Source organism: Balaenoptera musculus, chromosome 3 (assembly GCF_009873245.2).
Source record: "Balaenoptera musculus isolate JJ_BM4_2016_0621 chromosome 3, mBalMus1.pri.v3, whole genome shotgun sequence".
Lineage (NCBI taxonomy): Eukaryota > Metazoa > Chordata > Mammalia > Artiodactyla > Balaenopteridae > Balaenoptera > Balaenoptera musculus.
This window is the reverse complement of record NC_045787.1, coordinates 110,014,328-110,040,399: the sequence shown is the minus strand read 5'-3', so window position 1 is coordinate 110,040,399 and position 26,072 is coordinate 110,014,328. Positions and strand designations below refer to the sequence as shown.

Sequence of the window (26,072 nt, the reverse complement as noted above, 5' to 3'; positions counted from 1 at the left end):
CCTGGCAGGAAGCACTGGTGAGGAGTGTTCCTGTAGAGCCCTCCCCCTCCCACCCTCCCACCAAAAGGAGTCCATGTCTCAGGGCTTGGGGAGCCCTAGAGAAGGTGGCAGCCCTGCCAGTGGGGAAAGGCAAGCCCCTGAGCTGGACAGTTACAGCTTCTCCCAGGGGGGCTCCGTCCTCTCAGGCTTCTGGGTTCATTCCTTTAGAATAGGGTTTGGCTGAAGAAACTGATAGAACAAGGAGCCCTTCCAAGTACTGAGAACCTTCTAGCGGCCCCAGGTTGTCCTGAGTGCTGTGAGTGAGCCCTCTCTTACCCTTAGGCAAGGTACTGGTTGTTAGCTCTTCAGCTGTAGAAACTGAGGCCCAGAGAGGTGTGACTGGTCCAAGGCCACGCAGCTGGTAAAAGCAGAAGCAGGTTGTAAACCAGGGCTGGCTGACTCTCTTCTGGTGACACTGCTGGGACCTTCTGGAGGAGACGATGTGAGCCAGCCTATAAGAAGGAACATTGGTGTACTTTCTGATTCAATAAAACCAAATGTCCCCTGAGCCTTTGAGCTCAGAAGTCAAATGCCAAGAATGTGACAAGACATGCTGAGACTGAGCTGGTTTTAGATCCTGAAACGCTGGCTTGCTCCTTCCAAAACCCATGCTGACTCTTGGAAGGAAGAGATATTTTATCCGGGGTTTGGGTTCTCACCTTGTGGTGGCAGTGGAGTTTGTTAAGCTGACGAAGGGACTTGGAGGTTCTATCCATGTGTCATTAAATCAGGGATTGGCAGGTTGTCCGCCTGCAGGTTGGGGCGCAGCAGGACAGATGCTCCCAGATTATTCCTCCCCCAGCCCTGCCTCCGCCACCCCTTCTGCCACCACTTCCTCTGCTCTGCAGCTGCCCACTGTCTTACCCCGTCAGAAGGCACAAAGCCGTAGAGATCATGCCCCCAGCCCATGATACAGTTCAGCCTCCTCTGCTGTTAATTGGCCGTGGGAGCTGTGTTATGAGTAATCAGAATTGTTAGTCTCTCCCCTAATGATCTCTGTCAGGAGACCACCTTCGGATTGTTCTCCAATTAGGGAGCTTCCAAGCCAGCAGGGCAGCGCAGCCCATCTGCCCAGAGCCACCACGCAGTGACCGTGGCTTGTTATACTGGAGCCCCAAGTCCACTGGTCCTGTCAGTCAGCACAGCCCCACGGAGGGATGGGAGGCCGGTCTCCTCCTCGCCTCCTCAGGCTCCCAGCTGCTCTGTGCTCACTCCCTTGGTGGGGAAGACCTCCCTGTGGTCAGGCATAAAGGGCTACACTCAGTATTCCGTTAGCACGTTCTGTGTTTTAAGAATTCCTACCTGGGAGGGATGGTTTCTTTTGAGATCAGAGGCCTACTCTCAGGGACGGTGGACCAATAAGGGCAGATGAGAACTGCAAGGGAAGTCACAAATAGTCCAGTTCCACCTGCCCCTAAACCGAAGAGCAGGGGGCCGAGGCCAGGGAGAGGAGGGTCTTGCCCAGTGAGGTCCACAAGACTGGACAGGAGGACTGGAGCCCACCCAAGTGGTCCTGCTTCCCTTCCCCTCACCCCAACTTCAAACACAGACTCTCTTTTTCATGTCTCCGTCCTCCCATTGAGGCCTGGCTGTGGGCCAGGGGGAGACCTCTGCCCAAACCAACAGGCTGTGGAGACATCCGTGAGACCGTCACGGCCCTGTGACCATGTGTTCAGGACCGTCTCCTCCACAGCCTTTGCATACGTCAGAATAAAAGTGCCCCCAGTGGGCAAACAGAGAGCTGTCAGTTCTTGGCTTGGCAAGTAGAGGACATCTCTGTGAGAGAAAATAGTGTCCCTTCATCCAGACAAATTCAACCCAATGCCAGGAAACATAGACTATGAACTAGACTAGATTTCATCCCCCACTGGACGTATTGTGCAGCGCACAAACTGCACAGCTGTATATGGTAGCCATAAGCTTTGAGGGCAGGGTCCATGTGTGTCCTGTTCTCTGCTGTATTCCCAGGACATAGTGCCTAGCCCATGTAGGAACACAAAATTATTCAATAAGTGAATGAATGAATGAATGAATGAATGCTTTAACTTAAAGTTCAAATTGATACTTTCAGAGAGGAACCCAGAAGGGCTATTCCAAGAAATGAATCTCCAGCAGTGGAGATTCAGATGTCATGGAAGTCTTAGGAGTCAGTTGGGCCTTAAATCTTTCCTCACAGGAGTTCTGCTAATTACTTTGCCAGGTTTTCTTCTGAACAATCTAAACTCACATTCAAAATAGTTTTCCCTTATGTCTCTTTCTTAATATCTCAACACAGCTCCTGCTATGGACAGTTGTTAAACCTCAGGCCTGGCAGTTTAACAGCTTTGCCGACTGGGATGGGCCTTGTCTTATGTGTGCCAGTCAAGATGCCTTGCTCTGGGTCTCCTGATAAAGGGCAAGACCAGTTGAGACAGGCCATCTGAATAGCTTGAGAACAGCTTCTGGAACAAATCTTGGGCTTTAGCTAAAGCTCATTCATTTTTGTCACTTGAACGAAATTTTAATATTAAAAAGATGCACAAACTAAAACCTTTGTAGTAAAGTGTTTTCTAAAATTGGTAACACAGTCACCTATGAAGAAAATCTATATCAAGCACTTCTAGTGTCTGGAGCATAGTAAATGCTCAATAAATGTGAGCCCATCAATCTTTTCTATCAGTGTTCACTTGAAATAGGTTAATTCACAGGCTAAAATTTCAGCACAATCTGATATAGATGAGAAATTTCATGTAAAGGATCTATAGATTTGTTTTTATATGTTTCCTTTCAATGGAATCTCTTTTTATTGGGAATGGAGAAGGATCTAGCATGTTCCTGGGGCATGCTGGCAGTTGGGCCAGGTGTTTTATGTTCATTGTATTCTTCTCTGCTGACTTCCGGGTAAGGTTTGTTCTCCCATTTTCCAGATGAGGAGCTCAAGATTGTTGGACCCCAAAGCCAGCATTCTTTCCCTTCTCTGGTGTTTAGAAATGAGCCCAGAAATGGGAACTGTCCATGGTGAACTCAGCCAAAATGGCCCATGTGACCACATGGTCAGGGCACTGCCAGCTTCCCTGTCCAGTCCAGCCTTCCTTTGGCCTGGGATGGGCAGTGGTGCCTTTCAGAGGACACTGTCATCTAACCTGTCAGTATTGCAGCATCACCAACAGGGAGGCAGTGTGGGCCAGCAAACCGAGGGGACCCAGGTGCCCCGGACGGTCTAAATATCAAAACTGAGTGGCTGCAAACTCAGAGTGCTTCAAAGTATGCTATTTCCTTGTCTCTAATGTGTTGAATAAAAATATTTTTTTTTTTTAGCATTTTTTTAAAAATTATTTATTTATTTATTTTTGGCTGCGTTGGGTCTTCGTTTCTGTGCGAGGGCTTTCTCTAGTTGCGGTGAGTGGGGGCCACTCTTCATTGCGGTACGCGGGCCTCTCACTATTGCGGCCTCTCTTGTTGCGGAGCACAGGCTCCAGACACGCAGGCTCAGTAGTTGTGGCTCACGGGCCCAGTTGCTCCGTGGCATGTGGGATCTTCCCAGACCAGGGCTCGAACCCATGTCCCCCTGCATTGGCAGTCGGACTCTCAACCACTGCACCACCAGGGAAGCCCTAAAAATATCTTTTATTCCCCATCTTGAAAACATTTCCGTCAGGTTGTATATTTCTCAAATTTTCTGTGAACTTCTTGTGTTGTCAGCTGGTCCCAGGAGAATGTTTTCATCATTCTGATATGATTATTTCATAGGTTTTCCGGACATAGCCTCCTGCACTGCCCACAGGTCTCCACTAGTAACCAGTGAGTGGAATCCTTCTGCACTGACTTTTTTGAACTGCTAGAAAGTTCAGGGGCACCCCATGCCCAGGAATGGCTGGCTGCCTCAGGTCCCGGGGTCCCTGAAACCCAGGTACAGGCACTCTTTCTAGTGGTGTCACACAGAATGCCCTTTCTGGTGGGCAGCCCATCCTGGTTTCACAGAGGCAGGCGTGGCCCTGCTTATCTGCGAGTGCCCTTGGCCCTGGAGCAAGCGGTGACGTGGGGTGGGTTGGTCACCCGCTGGAACCGCAGCGCTGTCCCCCACCTCCCCGCTCGGCCTCAGCACGTGGTCCGTGTGCGCGGGGGGCCTCTCGTCCTGGCCTGTGGGCCCCCAGCCTTCGTGGACCTATCGCGTGTTCTTTTGTGAAAAGGTTCATACTCGGTCATATCTGTCTTTTTCCTGCCCTGTGCAGGTCCCCTGGCCTCTCTCATGCGTCATTTAGGGGACTCCTTCTCAGAGGGGAAGAAAATGGTCTGTGTTTCTCACCCCCTTTATCATCATCACCACCGTCCTGTCCCTCACCACTGTGGACCACCACCCCTTCACCTCCACAGTCATCCCACCGCTACTCAGCGACCCTCGCCTTCAGCGCTGTCACTGCCCCAGCCCACCCCACGTCCCCACTCCAGTCCCCATTCGGAGTCTCCTTCCACCTCTCTGTCTCCCCACCATCGCCACCCCTTCCCCAGCACACAGCTGTTTGGAAGCTCCTATTTGCATGTGGCAGGGCCTTATTTCCTCGTGTTGTAGCAGAATCAGGCAGCACCCCGGCCTCAGGGTTGGGACAGATGTGTGGAGCATCTCCTCTGCGGGGAGCCGTGGTGTGCAGTCCCTCGGCAGGGGCACCGGGCTACGTGAGGGAGCAAGGCGGGGGCCTCCCCCTGGGAGGAAGATGTGCGCACTCCAGCTCCTAAAGTGCAAATGGGACAGCTGGGGTGCCGCCTGAATGGGCTGAGGACTGAAGCTTCTGCTGATGTAAAGGAATGCAGGTCCGGGCACCGCCTCCATCAGGGTGAGCAGTGCTGCATTGTCAAACGGGAGTCAGAGACACCGGCCGAGAAACAAGTTACTGTGTGCGGTCCGAGGACGAAGCCAGTGCGCCGGCTCCAACATGTTTCAGAAATACCAGGGGATCTTTCTCCTTTATGGTCCTCGTACAGAAACTGTGCACAGGAAACGCCACAGCTGGAGCTCGGCTGCCGGGAGGCCATGCAGCTCCAGTCTGTTCGCTGTTCATTTGGCCTCAGGCTCTCAGAGCACCAGACCAGGAGCCTCGGTCGTTAGAACAATAACCAAGTCCCGAGGACCTCGGGTGTTGTTTCTAAGCTGGAACAACTTGTACCCGTAAAGGAAAAATGAAATAATTTTGGCAAGAGTTTCTTTTAAGGTAGCCTGAATAACCTAATTAAACACATCGTTTTCAGATTAAACACAAATTTCCTAACGCAGAGGTGGAATTGTTAAATTTCACAAATTTCCACACTTGAGAATTGTCTAAGAATAACTTTTTCAGGCTAACCCTCTTTTCTTCTTTATCTACACTCTTTCCCTGGGTGATGTCATCTAGTCCCATGATTTTAAAATCTCCCAAATCTGTCTCCACTCACACTTATTTCCTGGACTCCAGGCTCACAAAGCCAACTGCCCCTTGATTTTCTGTGCTGGGACATTTAATAGACACCTCAGTCTTAGTGCAGTTGGAACAAATCTCTTGATGTTATGACCAAACCTGATCATCCCCCATTCTCCCCGTCTCAGTGGATAGTAAGCAGCATTCACGTGGTTATCGGGCAAGAAGCCTGATGTTCTCCTTCACTCACAGCATCACCTGCTGTATCAGCAAGCCCTGCCTGAAACAGCACAGAAGCCCCTCCGCCCCTCCCCCAGTCCCACCCCCTAGTCCAGGCCCATGGCATCTGATGCTCTGGCAACTCCAGCAGCCTCCTAAACTGGTCCCTCTGCTTCTCTTTTGGCCACCATTTCAGTCAACCCTCACCCCCCGCAGAGAGAATCCATTTTAAAAGCATTAATCATATCGAATCACCCTCCTGCTCAAATCCCCCAGCAGCTTGTCGTCACACTTGGGTTGCAGTCAAGGCTCCAGCACGGCCCTGCTGGCTCCCGGCATTGCTGCGTAAGACTTGGGAGCAATAGAAAAGATTTCTTAAATTTCCATTTGTGATCATTTAATCTTAAGTGCTGTCTTGAAAAAAGTAAAACCTGAATGTGGATTCTTTCTTAACTGAAGTATAATTTACGTGCAATGAAAGGCATAGGTCTTTGTCAATAATTTGTGACAAATGTATATACCATTACTCAAATCAAAACTTTAAACATTTCTATCACCCTGGAAAGTGATCTCACGTCCCTTTCCAGTCAACCCTCCCACATGCAGAGGCAACCACTACTCCAGTTCTTGTCACCATAGATTAGCTTAGCTATTCTTGAACTTCATTAGGTGGAGCTATACAGTAGGGAATCTTTGGTGTCTGGCTTCTTTCACTCAGCATCACGTTCTTGAGTTTTCTCCACGTTGTTGGTAAATCAGTTTGTTCCTTTGTATTGCTAAATAGTATTTTATTGAATGACCACATCACAGTTTGCTTAGTCATTCCTATTGAAGCACATTAGGTTTGTTTCCGTTTGGGGACTATTATAAATAAAGCTCCTATGAATATTTTTGTACATGTCCTTTGTGGACATAGGCTTTCATTTCTCTTGGATAAATACTTATGGATGGCACACAAACACATAAAAAGATGCTCAACATCATCAGTCATTAGGAAATACAGATTAAAACTACAAGGATATTATTAGAATTTCTAAAGTTTAAAAGACTGACCATAGCAAGTGTTGGCAAGCATATGAGAGAACCAGAACACTCATATACTGCTGGTGGGAATGTTTTCTATTTTGGTGATTTCTTTTTCTTTATTCTATTCTTTATTTTATTACCTTTATTTTTCTTCCTTCTACTTCCTTTCGGTATTCTTTCTTCTTTTTCCTTCTTCTTGTAGTGGAAGCTTTGTTCATTGTCTTTTGACTTCCATTGTTTCTGATGAGAAATGAAACATTCTTCTGGTTTTTTTTTTTAATTAATTAATTTATTTGTTTTTGGCTGCACTGGGTCTTCGTTGCTGTGTGTGGGCTTTCTCTAGTTGCAGAGAGCAGGGGCTACTCTTCGTTGTGGTGCATGGTCTTCTCTTTGCAGTGGCTTCTCCTGTTGCGGAGACAGGCTCTAGGCGTGCGGGCTTCAGTTGTGGCACACAGGTTTAGTTGCTCCACAGCATGTGGGGTCTTCCCAGACCAGGGCTTGAACCTGTGTCCCCTGCATTGGCAGGCAGATTCTTAACCACTGTGCCACCAGGGAAGTCCCAACATCATTCTTCTTATTCTCTTGAAGGTGGTATACCTTTTTTCTTCTGGCTGCTTTTTACATTTTCTTGTTATATTCGATTTTCAGTAGTTTAATGATGGTTTTCTTTGTGGTTTTCTTTGCTGGAGTTCCTTTTGCTTTGGTTCACATACCTTCTTGGATATTTGGTTGATGTCTTTCAAGTTTTTCATTTGTTTGTTTTGTTTTTTGTGTTTGTTTCAATTTTTATTGGAGTACATTTGATTTACAATGTTGTGTTACTTTCTGCTGTACAGCAGAGTGAATCAGGTATATTGAATACATGTATCAACTCTTTTTTTAGATTCTTTTCCCATATAGGTCATTACAGAGTATTGAGTAGAGTTCCCTGTGTTACATAGTAGGTCCTTATTAGTTATCTATTTTATATACAGTGGTGTGTATATGTCAATCCCAATCTCCCAATATATCCTTCCCCCTTTTCCTCCTGGTAACCATAAGATTGTTTTCTACATCTGTGACTCTATTTCTGTTTTGTAGATAAGTTCATTTTGTGCCGTTTTTTTTAGATTCCACATATAAGCGATATCATACAATATTTGTCCTTCTCTGTCTGACTTACTTCACTCAGTATGACAATCTCTAGGTCCATCCATGTTGCTGCAAATGGCATTATTTCCCTCTTTTTATGGCTGAGTAATATTCCATTGTATATATGTACCACATCTTCTTTATCCATTCTTCTGTCAATGGACATTTAAGTTGCTTCCGTGTCCTTGCTATTGTAAATAGTGCTGCAATGAACACTGAGGTGCCTGTATCTTTTTGAGTTACGGTTTTCTCCTATGCCCAGGAGTGGAATTGCTGGATCATATGGTAGCTCTATTTTCAGTTTTTTAAGGAACCTCCATACTGTTCTCCATAATGGTTGTACCAGTTTACATTCCCACCAACAGTGTAGAAGGATTCCCTTTTCTCCACACCCTCTCCAACATCTATTTTTTGTAGATTTTTGATGATGGCCATTCTGACCAGTGTGAGGTGGTACCTCACTATAGTTTTGATTTGCATTTCTCTAATAATTAGTGATATTGAGCATCTTTTCATGTGCTTTTGGCCATCTGTCTGTCTTCTTTGGAGAAATGTCTATATAGATCTTCTGCCCATTTTTTGATTGGGTTGTTTGTGGTTTTTTTGATATTGAGCTGCATGAGCTGTTTGTATATTTTGGAAATTAATCCCTTGTTAGTCCCTTCATTTGCAAATATCTTCTTCCATTCTGTGGGTTGTCTTTTCATTTTGTTTATGGTTTTCTTTGCTGTGCAAAAGCTTTTAAGTTTAATTAGGTCCCATTTGTTTATTTTTGTTTCTGTTTTCATCACTCTAGGAGGTGGATCATAAAGGATCTTGCTTTGATTTATGTCAGAGAGTGTTCTGCCTATGTTTTCCTCCAAGAGTTATATAGTATCTGGCCTTACATTTAGGTCTTTAATCCATTTTGAGTTTATTTTTGTGTATGGTGTTAGGGAGTGTTCTAATTTCATTCTTTTACATTTAGCTGTCCAGTTTTCCCAGCACCACTTATTGAAGAGACTGTCTTTTCTCCCTTGAATAGTCTTACCTCCCGTGTCATGGATTGAGTCAGTTTTTAAAATTTTATTCAATATCTTTTGAAATATTCCTTTTGCCCTATTCTTTCTCTCCTCTCCTAAAACTCCAATTACATGTATGTTAGTCCTATTCAGATTATCCCCCGGCTCTCTGGTGATCTGTTCAATGTTTTTTCACTATTTTTCTTCTCTGTGCTTCAGTCATTTTTATTACTGACTTATCTAGGAATTTGCTGATGTCATTATCTGCTGTGTCCAGTCAGCTTATTCTTATTAAAGTCCAGTTAGTAAATCCTTTATTTCATATATTGTATATTCAGTTCTATTAAAGCCTTGTTCTTCTCTGAATTTGGTTCACTTAGACATATATTCCATCATTACTGTCACATGACTTTAAGAAATATATGAATTTTAGTCCTTCTGGATTTTTTTGTTGTTATAATGGGGACAACAGTCTTTTGGAAATTTCTCTGTCCTATACAGAAGTATAATTCTGTCTGAAATTTAAGATGCCCTATTTTTAAAAATATTTTCCATGTCACTGGAAAATTGTAGGAACAGTACAAAGAACTCTCATATATACTTCACAAAAGACCCCATTCAACTTTTGCCGACTGTCCTAACAACATCCTCTTTAGTAAGAGAATTCACACCAGATCACCCATTACATTTAGCTGTCATCTATCTTCAGCCTGCTTCAGTTCAGAACAGTTCTTCAATCATTCCTTGACCTTCATATCCTTAACATTTTTTAAAATTATAGGCCAGTCATTTTAATAGTGTCTCTCAATTTGGGTTTTTCTGATGTTTCCTTGCGACTACATTGAGGTTATGAATTTTTGGCAAGAATATAAGTGAAGTTATGATGAGCTCTTCTCCTGCATCCCAGCAATTAAGAATTAATGTCAACTCCTCCCATCACTGGTGATGTTAACTTTGATCACTTGAATAAGGTGATATCTGCCACCTTTCTCCACTGTAAAGTTGCTCGGTTTTCCTTTAAAACTAATAAATGTTTTCTGATGAGCTATTTTGAAACTATGTAAATATCCTGTTATTCCTCTTTCACCCACTAGTTTTAGCATTTATTGATTTTTTTTGGCCTGAAATAATTAGTACTAATTATTATTGTACTAATAATTACTAGTACATAAGTACTAAATAATTAGTACTAATGATTATTTGGCAATAATCATTGCCAAATGAAAATGTTCTAATTCCTTGATTTCTTCTACTTTTATTAATTGAAATTCTACTGTAAGGAAGAATTTTCTGTGTTTCCCCATTTATTTGCTCACTTTTTAAAAATCAGTGTGGATTTGTAGATTTCTGTTTATTCAGTGGGATATTATCTGCTGCTATCATTATTTATTTTCATGCCCAAAATATCCCAGATGTGGCCAGTGGGAGCTTCTTCAAACTGGTTTCTGTGTCTTTTGATATGTCCCATCTTTTGATATGTAAGAAAGTTTTTCCTTACTTTCTGGCACAACAAGCTATTCTGGGCTCTTCTTATACTTTCCCTGCCCCTTCTCTGGAATAAGCCATTTCTTCAAAGAGCTTTGGTTCCCATTAGTGGTGAATTGCATTTAGAAACCAAGACATGAGAGTAAAATGTGCTCCTTGCCACTGGAGTTTAGCTGCTCCTGGACCCTCTCAGAAAAGAGATACAGGAAATCACACACACACACACACATACATGCACACACACACACATACACACATATATATATACAGGGTTCATTCTATAGGGTTCCTGCTAGCTTCCCTCTTTTCATATTTATAACTCTCTTCTTCAATGAGAAACCTGGCTCTCATTATCCTCAAGGTATTCATCCATTACTAGGTCCCTCTGTATATAAAATAATGTCCTGACTCCACTTCCTCTGTGGGTCCTTATTCCACCTTGCCACTGCCCAGTGCAGCTGCCTACCAGAACCAACTTGGCCATCATCCTTTGGTCCCCTTCCTTGCGGTGCCCCACCCCCACACCTGGCCACCACTATGCTCTGCTGCCTACCTCTTAACTATGAATTTTTGAAGTTAAAATATCATTAGAATTTTCTCTCCTTCAGTTAAAAAAGCAAAAGTCATTCTGACATGTTTATAGTTGAGATGATAAGTATGCTAGTTGTCACAAATCAAAAATAATTTTGTTTTGGCTAATAAGACCTGCTTAGAAGGATATTTTGATTTTTAATATTGTTCCATTTTGCCACTGTAAATAACACCTATTACAGAGTGACTTCTGCCCAGGCTTTAGGTAGAAATATGTCAGTGAGAGTAAAGCCCTCACTCTGATGCTGCTGCCTACGGAGAGCAGGACCAGTCGAAAGCAGGTTTGCTGTGGTCAATATAAACTAGAGATCAGATGACATTAAAGGTCGGAGACCCACACGGTGCCTAAAGGCATTGTTTATTCAGAAGATACTTCAAACTCAACTCAATCTTTTTATTTCTTTTATTACAAGTGGTCCAAAAGTGGCCAGTCACTCTCCTTGTATTTGTCACCAGCCACATCTGTATACTGAGAAAAATACTGCTACTGAGAGACCCTGCTCTGGGCTTTGAGGTGGCAGATAGGGACATAGGTTACTGGGGACAACTGTGTCTCTTTTTTTTTTTCCACTGCACCCCATTCATAGACTTCTCTTTAATTTTTAACTTTCTGATGATGGAAGGGCTTAAATTTGCTTTAAACATGCAGGTGGACTCAGGAAAATTACAGTAGGCTATCTGGCAATGACCCCAGCCTTTCCTGAGTCTCTTCTGTGGCAGGAACAGTTCTCAGCCACTTTCCAAAGAGCTAACTAGTGCTGTGTTGAATGTCATACCCCTGTATTTACCTCAGTTTTTTAAATTGTTATGTAAAATTTTTTAAAGTCATAATCTAACTTCTGCCTCTGGCAGTGGGCAGAGAAATATATTTTTAAATTCTTTTAAGCTTTGATGTGCTGGTAAGAATGTAAGGAATACTTAGAGGTTAAAAAAGCTAGTGAAATCAGAAACCTAGAGAGGTAATGTAGCTATGAAGCTGGCTTTACCTGGAGGGCTTTTGCCAAACTGGGTGAACCTTAGCTTTGGTTTGCACACCCAGCATAATTCAGGGCAGCAAGGACAAATCCCAGCATCCTTCCAAGGTGGGCATATTTGGAAAAATTTCCCCCTTCCCATTATAAACCTGAAACTCCAAAGGGTTACATCCACAGTGGAGGGTTAAACAAGAAAGAAACACACCTTGTCCCAAGCAAGTGCAAGAAAATGTGCTTGTCTCAAATCTTGGCACAAAATTAGACAGCAGAGAGGGAAAACGTCCCATGATAACATATAACCATATGCTGATCTCCACAAGAAATTGTAGCTCAGATGCAAACTATCTAGGTAGTCTGTAAAATCTCAAACATAAAATTGAGTTTAACCCAGAATGATGGAGTCCTTGAATGCCTGGCACAATCAAGATGAGCCCATCTTCAAACTGTGCATCCTGAATTTTCACAAATCGACTTCCAGGAACTGTGAGCTCATTCTTTTTAAAAAAAAAAAAAAAATCTTAAAACACCGTGGGGGGGAAGCACCATGTAACAACCAGCATAAATAGCAAAGTAACACAGAAAATAAAATATGTATGTTTAATATTTTTTGAAGATTGGAATATGTTTGAAAATCAAGAGATTCTATAAATGACCATTCATCTTCATGAAGAACTAAATAGAACTTCTAGAAATAAAAATTCAAAGTTAAACACTCAATGGGAGAATGTAAGAGTAGACTAGAAAAAGCCAAAGAGGGAATTCAGGAGCTAGAAGATGAATTTGAAAAAATTACACAGAATGCAACACAGAGAAACCAAATATGGGAAATGTGAGGGAGATAAGAGATATTGAGATAGAATGAGAACTTGTAACATGTGTCTAATCAGAATGCCTGAAAAAGGAGAGAAATAATGGAGCAGAGAGAGTATCTAAAGGAAGATGGCTGTGAGTTCCACGAATTGATGAAAGACATGAATCCTCACTTCCAGGAAACCCAATGAATTATAGGCAGAACAAAAGCAAAGAAATATGCTTACTTACATCATAGAGAAACTACAGAAAACCAAAGAGATCTTAAAATGATCCAAAGAGAAAAGATGGATTGCCTACAAAAGAATGAAAAGGCTGTCAGCTGACATCTCAACAACAGTGGAAGCCAAGGAGCAGGGGAATAAAATGTTTAATGAGTTGAGAGGAAAAATCTGTGAACATAGAATTAATTACGCAGCATAAATGACTCTTTAAAACAAGGATAAAATGGATATTTTAGACAAACACAACTAAGAAAATTTGAGGAATAAACATAGAATTAATATATACTATTATCATATATTTAGGTCAGGAAAGGAATGATTGTAGTTCATATGCTCTTCTTCATGTGGAGGGTAAAGTTATTGGGTAACTTTAGACTTGGGTTAATTTATACATTTTTTAATTTATGGAGTAAAGAGTAGAAGAATAAAAAGAGTATGTTCAATTTTTATCTGACTAGAAGAAAAAGAATGAAAGGTGAAATATTCAATCCAAAATAAAGAAACAAAAGAGAGAAAGAGGACCATGGGAAAAGGCAATCAACAACCTAAATAGACTATATAAATGAATAATGCTGTGTGTGTACAATGGGCAACATAAGTGAAAATGAATTAAAGGTATATGCAACGATGTGGATGAAACAAAACATAGTGCAAGAGCAAAGAGGTAACTTCTCAGGTAAATAAATACAATGTGATTTATTTCTGTCAAGTTCAGAAACATGTAAAAAAAAAGCAGTATATTGCATAGAAATACTAAGATGAGATCAAACTACAAAGAAAAGCAAAATAATAATAAACAAAAAAATCCAGATAATGTTTACCTCTGAGTGGAAATGAGGGTATAGTATCGGAGGAACTCAAAACTAATGAAACTGTTCTTTTTCTTTAAATGGGTCGATGAGTACATATTTGTTCATTGTGCTGCAACGCTTATGCTGTCCACAAAATGTGTAACTCTTCTTTTATATCCACTCATTATTTAATAAGAATAACAAACATTTACAGCTACTTGAATTTGACTTTTATGTGGTGTGAAATAGGGTTCTGATGTTATTTTATTCCAGGTGGATAGCTAGGTACCCCAACATCGTTTATCAAATGACTATCATGTACCCCATGCAGTAGCCACTCTTGTCATACATCGAATTTTCAGATACACAGGGATTTATTTCTGGATCCCTTCTTCTATTTTACTGTTACAACTACAGTCATTGATCTGTCTATTCCTCAGTCGTTATCGTATTAATTTGATCATAGCAGCTTTCTGGTTTGATGTTCTGCTATCTGGAAAGGCACGTCGGAAAGGCACATCCCCCTTCATTATTCTTTTTCTTATTTTTCTTGGTTATCTGGGGCCAATATAGTCTTTTCTTTTATAGTCTTATCATTATTATCAGTGGACTATTTTCCCTTTCCCATTTCTAATTATTTTGCTAGTGAAGAAAAGAATGGTTAATTTTGGCATATTTATCATCTGTCCAACCACCTCATAATAATTCTCTTAAAATTTTCATATCTTTGCACTAGAGCCCCTTGGTTTTCTAAGTATATAGATATACAATCAGCAAAAAGAGATAATTGTTAGTTGTCTTTTCCAAATTTTTACTAATTTTTCATTTTCTTGTCTTACTACACTTCCTTTATGAATAAAAATGGTGATGACAAGTATCCCTGTCTGGCTCCTGATTTTTAATTGAAACAGTGGTTGGTCATTTAAAGGGACGTATTTGGAAATTGTCCTCCGTGCCTTTTTTCCTTAAAGTTTTTATTTAGAATGACTACTGTATTTTAGAACTTTTTTTCTATTTTTGTTCTGGGCTTTGAGATATGTACTCTACTTGATCTTGGAGGCCACTCATTTGAGTCCCAATACTGACCATTCTCTTTTTAAATTCCTCTGATTTTCTTTTGGGTTCAAAAATCACAACTCTCTTGAAAACCTTCTCTGTGCTGTAGTCACTTCTCCTGGAGTTTTGATGGTTTGTTGTCTCTGTTGAAGTTGTTATCCTTCTCCAGCAGCTCTGATTCTGCTTGTTCTTCGTCCCCCTGGAGGCTGGACCCCCTAGTGTGCATGGTGATTGTCCACTGCCTGCTCGCTGGAGCTCAAGTTCAGACGCGGAAGGACTCTAATGCAGTAGTGGTCTCCCAGATAGGCCCTGATAGGGGGTGGCTGGTCCTGAGGGCCTCTATGTGGGAGTAGACAGGTTGTCGAGCCCCTGCGGAGACACCTGGAAGAAGCCTCCTGCTCTCTGGTCAGCATGTGCTCTCCTGGTCTCGGGGGGGAGACCCATTCAGCCAGGATAGCCAGCCTCCCTGAGCCCTTAGGCCCACCTGCCAGAGGCCTCAGCAGCCACTTGGTTCAGGCAAACCAGAGGAGAAATGGAATTACCTATTTGATACTATTACTAAGCTTTATTTTGATATTACCCAGCAAATATTTTTATGGCTGCTAATCCCAATGAGAGAAAAGGGCAGATCTTTGAGAGGTGAAACTGATACCCTTCTGATTGAAAGTACTAAATTCTTCTGTGCTAATATTAGATATTTTCATTATGCTTCATTTTTTCCTTTAAAAGGATGGTCAAGAAGTACATATTATTCTCTCTGTTTATAAGATACATCAAAGACCAGTGATCTACCAAGATAAAGTGTTGACCTGGGGGCAGCACTTGTACAGCAGGTAAAGGGCCCTAGAAGGATTTAGCATCCCCTCTGCGGTCACAGGTCTAAAGTGTTGGGGAGCATCCTGGTGGCTCACGCTGAGTGTCTTCACAATAATCCTTGAAATAATTGGAGGCAGTCCGAGGTGTCATGGCCTTGAATCATTAGTTGGTGGAGAAGCAGGAACGAACCCACGTAATGAGGCATCATGGAGAGAGTGAAGACCCACTGAGAGCAGCAACAACTGGCCCCCTCAGCTGGAAGACACAGGGAGCCCCGAGGAGCTAGAGAAAGTGACAAGGGAGCTCGGTACCAGGTGGAAAAATGAGGGCCCTGGTGACAGAGAACAAGACAGATGCGAACTGGAGAGGAACAGGAACTTTGGGATAGGAATATATTTGGAGGAAGTACTCTAAAACAAAACCATTTTGTAAAAGAAACTCTCCCAAGGGCAAGAATCCTATTGTGCTTCACATTTTTATGCAGCTTTTCTTCCCAAGTTCGTCTCTGAAATAACCCTTCAGAGGCCAGTTGAAATAACTTGATAGGGCAAATAGAGGCAAAAAGAAAAAGAAGGGATTATTGTAGTTTTATTACAGCCAAAAGATGTGCAAGTTAGAACACAGGCTTTTATAGACACCCTAAATTCAGTCTCAAGGAATTTCTAGACACTGCCTCATGTTACCGATAAGGAAACTGTGGCTCAGGTGTGAAAGAGACTTGCTTTGGTAGAACCCGGACAGAACCCAGGTCTCTAGTCTCCCACCCAAATGCTGTCCACAGTCTCCACTCCTTCTATTACTCATTGTGTCGCCATGTCTGTTTCTTTGGAACCATTGATTTCTGATTACTCAGATCTCTAGCAAGCCGTCTTGGGTCTCTGTAGTGTCCTAATCAGATTCTGTCTTTCACCTGGCGTTTTCCGCAGCCCACTCTGTGCCAGGCCCTGTGCCGAGCTCTGAACAGCAGAAGTAGAACCTGGTCTTTGCCCTGAAACCACAGGGACCACCGCATGCCCGCCCTGGAGCTCTGGGTGACTGTGAAGTCCGGCTGCGGAGGCCCTGCCCCAGGGCCTGCTCTTCTGTCTGGAAAGCCACAGGACCAGAGGGTGAGAAGTGCTGAGTGCCGGCAAACAGCTAGAAAAAGCTCCAGGCCGGCAGTCTGGGAGCCCGTTTTAAGTGGAGTATGCCTGTGGGAGGCCCCAGGGAGAAAGCTCTTAGAAATCGTGAGTCAGGTAGCTTTACTATCATCATACAATATAGAGGGAGAGGTGGCATAACAGTGCAAAGGGCTCCCAGAGGGGGGAGATACACCAGGACTGACTGAGGTAAGTGGGCCTGTGGCGTTCACAGGACCAGGGCCCGTGCCATGGCTGCCTTTGAAACTGAGCTCTGGGCTCGGCTGGCAGGGACCCTGAGGTGTGGAGTGGAGCCTGCTGCGTTTGGGCTGCAGGCCAGTGCTGGTCACTGTGCCCTGAGAATGTGTGACTTCAGACTCCCTCAGAAGCTGGGCAGACTCCACTTGGGTCAAGCAAACTCCCAATGTAAGGGAAACTGCAAGGGAAGCATTTCCTCGAGATATTATGAAGCATGCTATTGCGAGTCTGCCTTTTAAAACCAGGCAATACTTTCTATATAAATATGCTCCCCTTTTCATTAAGGCAGGCCTCCTGAGAACTGTAACCAGCCCACGCTTGTATACACTTATATCAGTAAAACCAAATGGCTTCTTATTTTTCAGTCTTATTTATTCAACCTGTCAGTAATTCCAAATGTCTGAATTGAGCACTTACTGTGTGCCAAGCCCTTCACATGAGTCAGCGCATTTAATCCTCAAAAAAAAAAAAATCCTGTGAAGGGCAAACCATTGTTATCCTCATTTTTAAATTAGAGGGAAAAGAGGGTGGGGAACTTGCCTGGAATCACACGGCTAACAAGGCCAGGAGCCCAGGGCAGGGTCAATGTAAGGTTTAACCACGGGTTGCTTGAAAGCCAGATGTGGTTCAGGGTTCACGTGAGCACTAGGGTGGGTTCACTCGCACCCGACCGGCTGAAGCTTGTTCTCACCCTCCCACACCAGGTGCCTTTCGGCACGTGAGAGTTCAGCAGCGCTGAGCTCAGTGGTTCGGGGTCTCATTTCCTCCCTCTGGGGTCTTTTGTGAGGCTGGGGGCTCCAGAGGAAGGAGCTGCCCCAGGTAGGAGGCAAGGGTGAAAGTCCTGACAGCCGACTCAGATGACATCTGTAGGCACTTTGTGGCATTGGGAAAAGTATCCAGAGCTTGGGAATAAGGACAAGGGAGGGTGGCAAGTTCTCCCCGTGTCATATGGGAACATGTTTTAGCAGTATGAAAATGATATACTGATCCATGATAGGGAGTTGTGTCTTTGTTCAACTCACTATTTTGTGTGAATTAAAGGCCCAGACTATGCAGTTACATGTTAATTAACTTACAGATTTGTTTCCAGTAACGATGCAAACTATTTCTTTCTGGTGGAAAAAATAACCCCCAAACGGTATGGTGTTCTTGCCCTGTAGGTCATTACCCGGTGGTGTGCCTCTCCTGGCTATGTCATCCCACCTTCTCTCTCCAATGCCTGTATACCTCCTCCAACTCTCCTTTGAACCAGCTTCACCCTCCTGCAGGTCCCTCATTACTGAGTTGAATAAATCTTTAACACTTGCTCATTTTGTATTCTCATCAGAGTCCTGTTTTCAAGTTTTTGGAAAGTATACTTTGGCACTTATGTTCTTCACCCCTGACTGGAAATAACTGCCTCCAGAAGCCCTGCCCAGGGGCATTGGACAGTGTGTAGCATCCTACTCTGTGCTTTGGTTTGATGCAGAATTGGTTAGAATCAAATTCCTCAGGCAGAACTGAGAGCCCGCTGAGGGTTAAAGGTCCTCCTTCCTCTCTCCGTGTGCCAGGCATTTCTGGCTTTGACTTAGTGGTGTGTTTTGAAGCCAATTTGTCAGACCTTAATTTAGTATCTGTGAGCCATACACAGAACAGGTTAAGTTATCTTCCAGCGATGGGTAATCATATGTTTCTGTTAAGCTTTGGGAGCTGGAAAATTGATCACGTGTTTCTGAGCTGGTCAAACTTCCATTTTCATGAAGCACACAGTGGTCTCGGCTTAGGCTGTGCTGTGTGGTCACTGAGAGAACATCACGTCTGCCCACTAGTCACCTGAACAATTTCAGGGGAAAAGCCCAGAGGAGGGGGGCAGGGGGCCACTGAAGCTGAGAGACATCATAATGGAGGGAGGGGGTCGCGGACCCGGTGTCCATGCTTGAGAAGTGGGTTTGGGATTCGATGTTCGAAGATCCAAGCAGCACTTCCTCCTGTGACTCTGTAAACCTCCAGCCCTCAGAGAATTTGCTAAATTGGCCTCCTAGCTGCATGTTCTTGTGTGAGCAGCAGAAAGCCTACTGGCCAGAACTGCTGACATTTGTATGTGTCCTGATGTTGGAGAAGCTCAGACTATGGACATCTGAACCCTCCTGGCCTGAGTTCCTTGAGGCAGGGATCGTATTCCTGACTGAGCAGATTATCCCAAGTCCGAGGGATTTGGGGTGAGACTCATTCAAATATAGGCTGCACCACCTACAACCTACTTGCTCTCTGACCATAGGCATGTCACTGCTTGACTCATATTTCCCAGTCTGTAAAATGGGCACATATACATGCCACAAATACATTCAGAGTGAGGCCTGTGTGTCTACTTCACAGGGCTGTTACAAGGATGAAATGAGGATTAGATGAGCTCATGTAAGTGTTAGGCATGGTGCCTGGCCATTGGCACGCCTCAGTAAACAGGAGTTTACCGTTTACTCAGTAACTAGGAGTTACTTTAAGCAACAGCCCCCCTGGCTGGGTACTACTGGAAATGCACATCTCCCTGGGAGGAATTGCAGATTCTCTTTCCAACCCTTGAGTGTGAATGAGACTTTGCAGGGCAGAGGTGGACCCAGGGCAGCCGCAATACTCAGGTCACCCAGAGAATATGGAGGTTGCCACCAAGGGGGCCAGTGCTGAGACCAGGAGAGCTTTTCTCGTCCCCACCAGCAGCCTGTGAGGTGCTAAGAGCCTTGTGGCCTGTGGGAGTGTTTGAGGACGGGCCCTTTCAGCCAGGCGTGGAGCTAGGAGTGTTGAATGCCAGGAGATGGGGCCTCCCTCCAACACTCAGTTCCCAAGAGCTGACTGCAGGCTTCCAGGGAACGAGAGTCACCCCACTTCCCCAGGGGTACAGCTGGGCAAGGCGGCAAATTTGACTCTACAGACTGGTTCTGCCCCAGTGAGGTCTGCCTGGGAGCAATCCAGGCCTCTCCCTGTGCCGCCCCCTTGCTCTGTACACAGGGCTCCGGGCCCCCAGGCTGCTGTTCTCTCCCCGGGGCTCTGCCACCTAACTTTCAGGTCTCAGGTCAAATCTCACGTTCTCAAGGCAGAAGACCTAAATAGACATTTCTCCAAAGAAGATATACAGACTGCCAACAAACACATGAAAGGATGCTCAACATCACTGACCATTAGAGAAATGCAAATCAAAACTACAATGAGCTATAACCTCACACCAGTCAGAATGGCCATCATCAAAAAATCTACAAACAATAAATGGTGGAGAGGGTGTGGAGAAAAGGAAACCCTCTTGCACTGTTGGTGGGAATGTAAATTGATACAGCCACTATGGAGAACAGTATGGAGGTTCCTTAAAAAACTAAAAGCAGAACTACCATACGACCCAGCAATCCCACTACTGGGCATATACCCTGAGAAAACCATAATTCAAAAAAGTCATGTACCGCAATGTTCATTGCAGCTCTATTTACAATAGCCAGGACATGGAAGCAACCTAAGTGTCCATCGACAGATGAATGGATAAAGAAGATGTGGCACATATATACAATGTAATATTACTCAGCCATAAAAAGAAATGAAATTGAGTTATTTGTAGTGAGGTAGATGGACCTAGAGACTGTCATACAGAGTGAAGTAAGTCAGAAAGAGAAAAACGAATACCGTATGTTAACACATATATATGGAATCTAAAAAAAAAAAATGGTTCTGAAGAACCTAGGGGCAGGACAGGAATAAAGATGCAGATGTAGAGAACGGACTTGAGGACACGGGGAGGGGGAAGGGTAAGCTGGGACAAAGTGAGAGAGTGGCATGGAAAGTGACATGGTAGTGGCATGAAAGTGGCATGGTAGTTTCATATATTCACTACCAAATATAAAATAGATAGCTAGTGGGAAGCAGCCGCATAGCACAGGGAGATCAGCTCAGTGCTTTGTGACCACCTAGAGGGGTGGGATAGGGAGGGTGGGAGGGAGGGAGATGCAAGAGGGAGGGGATATGGGGATATATATGTATGTATAGCTGATTCACTTTGTTATAAAGCAGAAACTAACACACCATTGTAAAGCAATTATACTGCAGTAAAGATGTTAAAAAATATAAATAAATAAATAAAGTAAAAGGAAAGCCCCCCCACCAAAAAAAGAAGGTTTCCCTGACTCAGATGAAAGCTGGCCCACTGCAGCGCCCTTTTTAACTCCTTCCTGGCCTTTTCCCCAGCCCACATTTGTCTTGTGTGTGTGTTTGCCTGTTCACGCTCTCGTGTGTCTTCCTGCACTGTACTATCAGTGCCCTGAGGACAATGTCCCAGTCTGCCTTGTGTCCCCAGCACCTAGAATAGGGTCTGGCCCATGGGAGGTGCTCCGTAAGTATTTGTTGGATGAATAGGTGGTTGGAGAGCTGGCCGGCAGGCACTCCTGAAGCAGCCCGTTGTTACCACCCACCCCATCTGGTGTGTAGAAACTGCACTGGCTGCAGACCTGGGTCTCTGCCTGGCTCTCGCACAAACCCAAATTCTGCAGCCACTTCCAGGGCACTTGCATGGTCTCTGCTAAGCAGAGTCAAAGTTTACCAGACGCTCTGTCTCCAGACCACCTTGGGCATGTCTGGGGCTGTGAGGTAGGGACACGTACTGGGACCATCACCTTCAGCCCCTGGCTGATACAGCCCACATAGCTACACCTCTGTACACACACCACCCTTCACTGTAGGTCTTTAAAGAACCTGACCATGACACAGGATATGGGCTGCAGCTCCCCGGTGGATCCATATCAATGCACAGAAAATAAAGCATATAAATCTATGTGTAAGGGGCTATGTCTGCTGACAGGTGGGCCCCTCATTCCTGTACAGATACCTTCTGTCTGCAGAAGCTGGAGACCGCTGCGGTGCCAGACAGGGGTTCACGGCAGGCAGCAGTGAGGCCATCAGCGTGCAGGGCGGCCGGTACTTGGGGCTGCACCTGTCGCCTCTCGTCTTCCGCGTCCACGTCCCCCTCTTCTTGGCCTTGGGCCCTGCAGAGTGTGCAGCCACCGTAGAGCCAAGCCATCACCTCACTGTGGCTTTGTGGAGGGGTGGGGTGAGGTAGTGGGCGTTTCAGCCCCAGCCCTTTGCTGGGACACTGAGGCCGGCTGGAGGGGGCCTAGGCAGCACCGCCCACAGAGACCTAGAATGACCTCTGCAGGCCGGGAAAGGGGAGGGGTTCCCCTAGTAGGCAAGCCAAGGGCAAGTTCTCAGGTGAAATGCTGCCCTGGGCAAACATGCCCGAAGTGGAATTAGCATCCCAAAGTGGAACTCGGAGGGGTTTCCCCTTGTGTGCAATTCAGGGCACGATCCTTGAGAGGGGAGAGCTCACTGGTTTACTCTGTGTGAAGAACCAGTTTCAGAGACTGAGTCAGAGTTTGGGGGCAGAATAACTGAACTGTCTGTGCTCTGTGCTGTGGTCAGAGGTGAGCAACCAAGGAAGGAGGCTTCCTGCTCTGGGCGAAGGAGGAAGGCTCGCTCCCTCTGATCCCTCCCCCGGGGTCGGACGGGCTTGACTCAACCACGTCTAACCTCCACCACCTGCAGATCCCTGGTCTGTGGCGGTCAAATCGAGAATCCTTATTTGAATTGCAGAGGGAGGCTTTAGCACCGACTGGTACAAATGGACTTGTTTCTTCTGCCACCATCACTTTCACGTAACAATTCCCATGTCTGACCATGTTCGGTACATTTAATTAGTGTTGAAAAGCAGCTTATTTGGTGAGATGATCAGTCTCTAACCTGGGTAAATGACTTTCTTTATGACTATAAATTAAGCACATTATATCTTTTTCAGGCATCATGGTCGTCCTCATAAATACTGTAGGCAGTTGCTGGCAGTCTCACTTGGTTACCTTTCCCATTACCGTTTTATCATCGTCCTGGTAGGAGGGGGGAATTCATTCTGTTTTCATAACAAGGAGGAAGTGGTGACAAGGGGCTCATTTAATGAAACCACACTTGGCCGGCGTCTCGGAGGCTGGGGTCGGGACCCCAGGCCGCCCCCATGCACGGCATTCTCCGCTTGTCGGGGGGCCCACTGGCCACAGACTGGGAAGGGCAGATGCAGGGCTTTCAAGCTACTTTTGTCTTAATTGCCAATAATTAGGAATCAAATATTTGCCAACAGTCCATTTCCACGTCAGCGAGAGCCTGAGTGCTCTGGGCCACTCGGATGAGCACGGGTTGGCACAACTGTTTTCTTAACACTGACCCCTCGGAGCACAGCCTGGGGGAGGCCCTCAGAGCCATACCTGCAGCATGATCAAACCTGGGCGTCGGAAGCGCCACGTGCAGCGCTGGTCCGCAGAGGTGTTGGGTGCAGCCTGGGTATGTGGGCGTCTCAGAAGGGATAGGATCAGGTAGAGAGGATTCTCTCCACCCCCGTCCACAGCTCACTGGCCTTCCATTGATGCCTGCACTGGATTAGGTGGTCTCTGAAGGGCCTCGCTGCACTGCCACTCCTGGTCCTAGTCCCCTTTACCCCAGAGAAGGCCCACCTCTATGGACAGTTGCCTCCCCTTCATGCCTCCATCCCTCCAGCTCCCCACGTGGAGGTGGCAAGGGAGATACACCCCTGAACAGTCACTGCATACGGGGCCCTTTCCACCTTTCCATCCCAGCTTCTAGCCTGGGGGTTAAGCACCGAAACAGAGTTAGGGCGAACAGCTTTGAAAACTATTGTGTTTCTTAAATCCTGAGTGAGGGGGCAGGCTGAAGAAGACAAAGGCCCTGCATCCGTGGGGCGTCCTGAGGCCAGAGAGTGGGGCAGACCCTCTCAGGGTCAGGGGGTTCAGAGAGGGGCCCTCAGACTGGAGGTGGCAGCAGGCACCTGGTGGAGGAAGTGGACCCCAAGGGTGCATTGGAGCTGATGTACCCAGAGAGAGCCCAGTCTGGGCAGGTAGCACAGCCGGGGCAAAAGCACCAAAGCAGGAACTGAAAGACCAGAGGCTCGGAAAGTTGGGCTTTGTTTCTTCAAAATGGGGTGGCTAGTGGGTATCCTTCTCATCCCACAGGGAAGTTTATTAAAATAGTGATACAATGGCAGCACTTTGTGTCCTGGCATTGACTTGGGAAAGAAACAAAGGCTGATATTTTTAGAGCTGGTTAGTTTCTTCCAGTAGCCTCCGGTGCTTTCCAGGATAACCCATTTTCCAATAACCCAGGAGAATCATACTAATCAAACACACTCTGTGACAAAGCAGCCATAAACACCGTGGGTGAAGGGCTTCCCGCCCAGAGCCTCCCACTGCCGAGTGCCTTGGCTCCCCTCCCGCCTGTCAGCCTTGACAGGAGGGTGCATGCTGGGGCCAGTGAATGCCACCTAGCCTTCGCGGTGACACGCCAACAGTTAGCAAAGTGGATAAAGGAGATTCCCACGCCCACTTACAATCTGCACTTTTATACTGCTCAGAGATATTTTGACCTTCTAGTTTATTATGATTCAAGAAAAAGTCAATATTTCTCAGCTTGCCAAGGCTGGAGGAATTTAAATGAGTTATTGAATCAAGTAGTTAATCTACCGATAACTGACTTTTCTTTTTCTTTTCAAATCTATAATGATGAAAAACAGACTCAACCAAAAACAAGTTTTTTTTTTCCTTAGGCATTTTAATCCCATGGGGTAGGTGTTGAGGCTGAAAGTTCAGTCTTGACGGCCCAGGCCATTCTGTCTTGCCAATATTTTGAAGAAGATTTAATTAAAACTTAAAAGCAAAGATGTCTGTGGCCATAAAATCTGCATTCATGTTTTAATTATTTGCGTTTTGATATCCCTTTATAATTCTCAATTTCCTATCTGTTGCCATTAATGCCACGTGGCAATCATCCAGTTTTCTGGACTCTTTGGAGGAGTGTCACGTTGGTGGTAGATGCTTTTTTGGCCCTCCATGTAAGTGTACCTTTTCGGCAATAAGCCACTCTACCAGCTGTCCTGCTGCTTTGGTGTGTGAGCTCTGGACACCACTGCCTGAGATCATTATGGGCATGTGTTGGGTGCAGGAGACACACAACAACATGGCAAGTGTGAGACCCAAAGGAACACAGCAACTGCTGTTTCCATGGTCTCAGCCTTCTTGCCCATGGCTGCAGGCTGCAGTATTGTGCTAGAAAGGACTGAGCAGTGGACAAAGGCTGCTGGTGCCACCACTGCTGTTGTGTCCTAGAGAACTGTATTCTCCTCAGAGGAATAGGTCAATTTCTGGCCTCCCTGCCTTGGCTGCCCCCCGATCCTGAACACTTCAGAGTACCATTTTCTCCTTACTCCCTAGACCCCACCACGGCTCCCCAGTGCCTAACATATCAGACCAAAATGCCTCTGCTTGGCTGTCTGAGTCTATAAGGCAGAACCACGCCTTGCTACCCTTATCCCCCCAACCCACACCGTCTCCTCCCAGAGACAGGCAAATGCTCCCTGTGCTGTGGTTACGGGAGCCTTGGCTCAAGCCCTCTGTCCCTTGGAAAGCCCTCCTCCGCTCAGTCAGCAGGGTCCATCGGTACTTTGCCAGCTCCGTGTGGCCCTCTGTTTACTCCTCCCTTCCAGGATGGGCAGGGGTTGTGTCTGAGATGTTTGGCGAGAGCCAGCCAAAAAACCTGGGCTCTACACGGCAGGGCACTGCTCGTAGCACCCCCGCCAGAGGGGCAGGGGCTCCATGGGGCGCCCGAGCCCCCGGGCCTCAGCTTCACAGCCTCTGCTCACCACAGCCTGAAAGAGCCACACAGATGGCCCGTGCCTCACACCCCTGAGTGCTCACAGCTGACCTGTGTTTGTGTGCCTGGCAGGGCTTTCCGGACACCGTGGGCTGCCGGCCTCCTGCAGGAAGAAGTTCTGCAGCCGCGGGAGCAGGTGCACGCTCAGCAGGGAGACGGGGGAGCCCGAGTGCCGGTGCCTGGAGGCCTGCAGTCCCAGCTACGTGCCCGTGTGTGGCTCCGACGGGAGGGTTTACGAAAACCACTGTGAGCTCCACCGTGCTGCTTGCCTGCTGGGGAAGAAGATTGTCATCGTCCGCAGCAAGGACTGCTTCCTTAAAGGTAGGAACACGGCTCCCTGCCTCTATGCTCGTGGGTTTTGTCATGGATTTTCTAATGCCCTTCTGACAAATGACCTGGGTGCTGCGTCTTACAGGTTAAATGTGTTTTTAAAAAAAGAGAAAGAGGAAAGAGCC

The 26,072-nt window shown here is 45.7% G+C and overlaps 1 protein-coding gene across 2 annotated transcripts in view; it reads left to right on the top strand.

Moving 5' to 3' along the window:
* FSTL4 (follistatin like 4) overlaps positions 1-26,072 on the top strand; it is a 435,003-nt gene that overhangs the window by 172,130 nt on the left and 236,801 nt on the right. For both annotated transcript variants that reach the window (XM_036848961.1, XM_036848959.1), the window contains exon 4: positions 25,690-25,938. In XM_036848961.1, the coding sequence (XP_036704856.1) occupies positions 25,690-25,938 (249 nt within the window). The remainder of the gene's footprint in view (positions 1-25,689; positions 25,939-26,072) is intronic.